At 38.9% G+C, this 7,500-nt stretch overlaps 1 protein-coding gene across 1 annotated transcript in view; it reads right to left on the bottom strand.

Annotated features, from left to right (window-relative positions):
• Nucleotides 1–5,922: 5,922 nt before the first annotated feature.
• LOC132872290 (gamma-aminobutyric acid receptor subunit rho-1-like) overlaps nucleotides 5,923–7,500 on the bottom strand; it is a 42,213-nt gene continuing 40,635 nt past the window's right edge. The window contains exon 9 of the mRNA XM_060907041.1: nucleotides 5,923–6,222. Coding sequence (XP_060763024.1) covers nucleotides 5,923–6,222 — 300 coding nt within the window. The remainder of the gene's footprint in view (nucleotides 6,223–7,500) is intronic.

The following is a 7,500-nucleotide window of genomic DNA, read 5'->3' as shown; positions in this document are numbered from 1 at the left end:
TTTGCAATTTTACACTGTCGAACTCCTTTCTGATATTGCTCCACTATTTGTCGGCGCAGAATTAGGGGGATTGGTGATCCTCTTCCCATCTTTACTTCCGAGAGCCGCTGCCACTCCAAGATGCTCTTTTTATACCCAGTCATGTTAATGACCTATTGCCAATTGACCTAATGAGTTGCAATTTGGTCCTCCAGCTGTTCCTTTTTTGTACCTTTAACTTTTCCAGCCTCTTATTGCCCCTGTCCCAACTTTTTTGAGATGTGTTGCTGTCATGAAATTTCAAATGAGCCAATATTTGGCATGAAATTTCAAAATGTCTCACTTTCGACATTTGATATGTTGTCTATGTTCTATTGTAAATACAATATCGGTTTTTGAGATTTGTAAATTATTACATTCTGTTTTTATTTACAATTTGTACTTTGTCCCAACTTTTTTGGAATCGGGGTTGTATATGTATACATACACACACACACACACATATATATATATATACACACACACCTACACACATACATACAGCTCAAGTATATTGGCATCAATACTCCAGTAGTATAAGTAAAGTGGCTAGTGATAGCAGCATTCAGTGATAAGGTGACATTTGTATTGACAGTGCAAAAAGACATGATGCAATACACACACACACACACACACACACACACACACACGCACATTAGTCAGACAGAACTGAAGAAGCCTTTCGGATGAAAGGTGAAACGTTTTCAAGAATCTTCAAGCAAGTCCACTTGCTCTTTTCTACCACCCACAGTTTACTATGACCTGGATGACTGAGAATCTTCACAGACAGCTGAGAGGAAGCCTCCAAAACCTACCGTATGTCAGCAGCTTGATCGTATGCTGAAGTCACTGCAGGAAATCTGGTTGAGTGGGAGTGAGTGCAGATCTGCACACAGAATGCATGAGGAAATATGAAATGTGCATTTATGTTTCTGCACACAACAAGAGTTTATGAAATCCACTGTTTTAAGCTTTAAGGGCATTTCTGCACACCACATGAGGTTATGTAAACCAGTGTTTTTGGCTTTAAGAACATTTTGCACAGACAATTTTTTTTGCTTGCTCTTATTGATAGAAAGAGTAGAATATCACAGAGACAATGTTCATGTCTTCAAGCTTTAGCTCTAGGCTTTGGACCAACCATCAATTAGTTTCACTCGGACTCTGCTGATAATATGAGGATTGCAGCTCTTGTTTGATAGCTTTTGATACACTATTGTGTTTTTATTTTACTTTTATTTCTTGTCATTGTTATACTTATTACCTTGGCAAATCTTAATCAGATAAAGCAAAACCCCTAGAGAGGGCGATTTGTAAAACTTCTCTATTGCACTGGAGCTAAATCAAAGTAACAAATTAGTCTTAATTTAGGGGTAATTGAGGGCTTTAAAAGGACATCAAGGAAATGTTAAGGGAATTTCCACAATAATTAGTGTGCTTGCTGCACAGAGCAGCACAAAGCGCTGTTTTGTGCAGCAAGCACATTATAGTTCTTAAGTTTAATTAATTAATCAATCAATCTGTCTGTCTGTCTGTTTGTTTATGCATGCTGCTTGCAGCAAGCACACTATTGTTCTTCTTAACCTTCTGGGGTCTGAGGGTATTTTCTGGTAGTCTGGCTAATGCAACTTCAAAGCTCTGCGAGCTCGCAACAGGCCCTCGTGTTGCGTCACACTTAGGATGGGTGGGCCCAGGCTAATTTTCTGGCACTCTAATGATTTTGGTGTGCTCTGACTTTATCAATTTCAACAAATCTAGGCAGTATTTTCAAAGTCATATGACTTTTTTGTATTCAGCACAAGTTCAGGTACAATAATATCTGTGTAGTATGCATGTCATGATTGTGTTTTTTAAAAATAACAGATAAATGAAGATGTTGTAAAAAGCACTTTTAGAACGGTGTTGGAATGTGTGAAAAAAATATGACCTTACCCACTGTGTCGAACTGTTTTGGTCACTTGAGGTGATTCTGTTCGGTCTTAGGAATGCATCAAGCACAAAAACTTAAATCTGCTCCATTGATTTGGACAATTAACTGGCCATCAAAAATGTTTGTGTCCTATTGTTTTGGGATAAAGGGTTGGCAGTAGGAGGGGTATTCAATGAGAAGAGTGACAATCCCTCCCATTGCCAACTCTTAATCCCATCAGGTCAAATCCCAATGGGTAAGGTAATGTTTTTTCACACATTCCAAAACAGTTCTAAAACTGCTTTTTACAACAGCTTCATTTATCTGGTATTTGACTTTATTTTGGTATTTGACTCTATTCAGTGTGTCTTGAAATTAACTCTTGTACCATTTTACTCAGTTCAGAGCCACAACCAACTCTGTTACACAATTACAATGTAATTTTGCTCCCACTCCAACTCTAACTTTTACTCTCTAAACTCAAAATAGAGCAAAATTAACTATTTTTAGGAAAATACTTTTAGCTCTGGAAAAAAAAATTGCTCAGTCATTTTTCCTGTGTATGCACTACAGTGCGCACATAATAACTGAGCTGCTCATCAGAAATAGAAGAAATATTTACACTTACTCAAGTTGATCTTTGGCTGGATCAAGTCGAAGTTTTTAAAAAATAATAAATAAATTTAAAAAAGCACTGCTCCTCATCATTCTCAAGATTGAACTGAATCACTGTCCTGAATCATGAACTGAGTCATGAATTGATTCGCTGTCCTGAATCATCCGAAGTGCATAAAATCCACGTCATCTCGCAACAAGTTTTATCTCCAAATAGCCTAATCTATGTCTAACAGGTTTTATCCTGTTTACGGTGGGCGCTCCTGAGAGAAACCAACTGAAACCGAAAGAGTGAAAGCGATTATCATGCCCTTACCATGTGAATCGTCTTTTATGAATGCGTAATTGCGCGCTCTGCGCTCCGACTCCGGTGTGACTGAGGAAGGTGACAAGTTTCATCTAATTTAGGTAATTTAAAAACTATAATATTATTTGGCAGTGGGCACATAGGAAAGTGCAAAGTATAAAGTTTCTGACAGTATGTTTATTATGCTTGTATGCTAAAAAAAAATCAAAGATATTTATCTCAATGCATGACCTACTCATTCTAAACCTGCCGAGCTTCGCCGGCGAAGCTCTCGACCCCAAAGGGTTAAGTTTACTTTATTTATGAATGTGCTTGCTTCACAAAGCAGCGCGAAGCTTTGTGCAGCAAGCACACTATTGTTCTTCTTAAATTTACTTTATTTTTTGATTTATTCTTTTTTATTATTATACAGATAGCACACTCTTTTTGGAGACACTCTTCACTCATTCCTTTTTCCTCCAATGCATTTTGGGCTCCACTGAAAATGAATGGAGTTTCAGGGGAAAAAAAACTTTCACTCCAAGTCAGTTTTTTTGAACCGAGTGACCAAACTTCATGAAACTTCACATGATGCCACAGACCAAGTCCCTGCACATATCCATCCCCTCATCTGAGACCTGCACTCATTTTTTCCTTGGTTTTCACAGATCCATTTTTCCCTCCATAGGCTTCCATTGATTTTTGGCACCATTCAAATGAATGGAGTTATGCTCAGTAAGACTTCACCACACATCCACCAAACATCATATGGCACCTCAGGCCAACTTACCCATCACACACACATGACATCAGGTCTGACACGCACTTGTCTTTGCCTTGTCTTTCATCCATCCCTTTTTCCTCCCCATTTTCGCCAATTGACTAAGTCATCCACCACATGTTAGCATACTAACAGTTAGCATATAAGCCTTAGCATGTTATCTGTTAGCATGTTAGCCATTAACATTTTAACATGCTAGCTGTTAACATATTAGCCTTAGTATGTTAACATGCTAACAGTTAACATGTTAGCCATATTAGCCTTAATATGTTAACATGCTAACAGTGAGCATGTTATCCATTAGCATATTAGCATACAAGCTATTAGCATAAGCCTCAATGTGTTAGCATGCTAACAGTTAACATGTTAATCATAGCATGTTAGCTATTAACATGTTAACAGGTGAGCTACACGATATCAGATCTGACCCACACTTGTCTTTGTCTTGCCTTTTATCCATCCCTTTTTCCTCCCAATTGCCGCCAATTATTTGAGGCTTGACTGGGTTATCCCTCTATTCCTCAATAAAGTGATAATGCATTTGGCAAAGATTTGTGAAATTAAGACACTGACAACAAATCACTTTCAACTCAGTGGCCACTTTATTAGGAATACTTGCATGCGCGGGCGGCACGGTGGTGTAGTGGTTAGCGCTGTCGCCTCACAGCAAGAAGGTCCTGGGTTCGAGCCCTGGGGCCGGCGAGGGCCTTTCTGTGCGGAGTTTGCATGTTCTCCCCGTGTCCGCGTGGGTTTCCTCCGGGTGCTCCGGTTTCCCCCACAGTCCAAAGACATGCAGGTTAGGTTAACTGGTGACTCTAAATTGACCGTAGGTGTGAATGTGAGTATGAATGGTTGTCTGTGTCTATGTGTCAGCCCTGTGATGACCTGGCGACTTGTCCAGGGTGTACCCCGCCTTTCGCCCGTAGTCAGCTGGGATAGGCTCCAGCTTGCCTGCGACCCTGTAGAAGGATAAAGCGGCTACAGATAATGTGATGTGTGATGTGTGTGACTTGCATGCGCATGCACACACACCACATGTTAGCCATTAGCATGTTAGTGTGCTAAAAGTTAGCATGTTAACATGCTAGCTGTTATCCATAAGATGTTAGCAGGCTAACTGTTAACATATTAACATGCTAGAAGTTAACATACTAGATTTTGGCATGCTAACAGTTAGCATGTTAAGCTTACCATGTTAGCTTTAGTATGTTGCCCATTAGCATATCAACATGTTAACAGTTAACGTTAAATGTTAAAAATATTAAAATTTAAAAATGTTAGCATGTTAGCTTTTGGCATGCTTGCAGTTAGCATATTAACCTTAGGATGTTAACATGCTAGCTGTTAGCATGCTAACCATTAACATATTCACATGCTAACAGTTAGCGTATTAGCCTTTGCATTTCAACATGTTAAAAGTTAGCATGTTAGCCATGAATATATTAACATGTTAGCTGTTAACATGCTAACAGTTAACATGTTAACCATAAAATGTTAGTGTGTCAACCTTAGCATGTTAGCATGCTAACTTAACATATTAACCTTAGTGTTAGCATGCTAACAATTAAGATGTTATCCATTAACATATCATGCTAACTGTTACCATGTGACCTGTTAACATGTTAACCTTAACCTGTTAGCATGATAGCTGTTAACATGGTAACATAAGCATGTTAGCATGATATCTGTTAGCATGTTAGGTGTTAGCATGTTAACCTTAGCGTGTTGGCATGATAGCTGTACTGCTACAGGTCAGCAAGCACACTTGGCATTTTCTTTATACAATGAGGATGCACTAAATATGAAAGTCTGACATTTTCCTTTCTGCTCTTCTCTGAAATGGACATGCAAGTTATGGGTTTAAGCCCCAGCATTACCAAGCTGCCACCGTAATCTTTTGAGGATGACCCTTAACCTGATCTGCTCCAGTGGCACTGTATCAAGGATGAAATAATTTTCTCTGTACTGCAACTTATATCTCCAATCTGACCCTTCCAGAATAGGGATGCAATATAATGCTACGATCTGAAAGTATTTAGTGCTCCAAATATTCATCATATTAATATTTGTTTGTATCTACCTGCATTATTTGCAACAAATTCAGTTGATTTTATTTCCCAAAAAGTATCTAAGTACATGAATACTGCATATCCAAATAATCAATCCAAACAAATGTATTCATGTTCAGTTACATCACTATTCCAGATGACTTAGGTTATCAGGACTTGGAGTTCTTGGAGCTGAAGAATATCTTCACTGGGGTAACACTATCTGGATGAAAATGGTCATCTCTTGTATGAGCAGCACCTGCTGTTAGGAATAAATGGACCAGTATATGATGTTGAAGACTGTGTAAGCTCCAGGGAAGATCACACGTGAGTACTTGTCTATAGCATGAGTGTCGATCCAGAGGCTGCTGTAGGAGTGCGTCTTTCCAGTTTGACCATGAGTGCCCTGCTCCCTGTCCATGGCCAATTGCACCGGAATGCATTCCCGCTTGTCTCCGTTCATCTCTGACATGCTATAATGACCTGTGGTCATGGTGTCCATCTCGCTGTAGCTGCTGCTCATCATTATGTGGCCTGCATGAGACATCCTGCATGTGCATGGCAGCTAGAGGTGGAAAAAAGTTTCACAGTTAACTTCTCTTCATAATTACTTGCATATGAATATCATTTTTTTGAGGAAGTACCAATGTTAAGAATATAAACATTTCTGATTGGTTTTAATTTTACAGAAATCAAAGTTGTTTAATCGTGAAAATTTGCTGAAAGAAGCCACTATTCATAGTACTTCTCATCTCATCTCATCTCATCTCATCTCATTATCTCTAGCCGCTTTATCCTTCTACAGGGTCGCAGGCAAGCTGGAGCCTATCCCAGCTGACTACGGGCGAAAGGTGGGGTACACCCTGGACAAGTCGCCAGGTCATCACAGGGCTGACACATAGACACAGACAACCATTCACACTCACATTCACACCTACGGTCAATTTAGAGTCACCAGTTAACCTAACCTGCATGTCTTTGGACTGTGGGGGAAACCGGAGCACCCGGAGGAAACCCACGTGGACACGGGGAGAACATGCAAACTCCGCACAGAAAGGCCCTCGCCGGCCATGGGGCTCGAACCCAGACCTTCTTGCTGTGAGGCGACAGCGCTAACCACTACACCACCGTGCCACCCTTCATAGTACTTGTTATAATAATAAATTAAACATTGAGTTAAAAATACTTAACATTAATAAAATGCTTAGAATTAAAATTTAAGAAACAATATTTTTTCTACAATGTGTTAATTATTTAATAAACTTAAAATGCAAATAATTTCAGACCATCAGAGTCTATTCTAATAATGTGTATTACATATTATGTACTCATTTAAAAAAAAAAAAAGAAAAATTAATGAATAGGCATAAATTGAAAACATCTTCATTAGAAAGCACAAAACTAATGTAAAACTGTTGGCTGCATAAACAATCCTGAGTGGGTTTTTAGAGAAAAGGAATAGCTAAAAGGAAAAGTCTGGGATTTTTTTTTTAACCTGAAGCCCATTTTCCCATCTCTTTGGGTCCAAATATTTAGTATGGACAAAAACGATTAAAATCGGTCCAGTATCGAGTTAGAACATTAAACTGGCAACTGCAAAACAGCACACAATCTAATCCTACAAGACAATCATCTGTGTCAAACTAAACCACTTCTTTTCACTACTGACAGACTCAATGTTATTATAAATATTTGACAACATAAATATATCACACACACACACACACACACACACACACACACACACACACACACACACACACACACAGTGATGCTTGAAAGTTTGTGAACCCTTTAGAATTTTCTATATTTCTGCATAAATATGACCTAAAACATCATCAGA

This window comes from Neoarius graeffei, chromosome 2 (genome assembly GCF_027579695.1).
Source record: "Neoarius graeffei isolate fNeoGra1 chromosome 2, fNeoGra1.pri, whole genome shotgun sequence".
NCBI lineage: Eukaryota > Metazoa > Chordata > Actinopteri > Siluriformes > Ariidae > Neoarius > Neoarius graeffei.
This window is presented reverse-complemented; position numbering and strand designations above follow the sequence as displayed.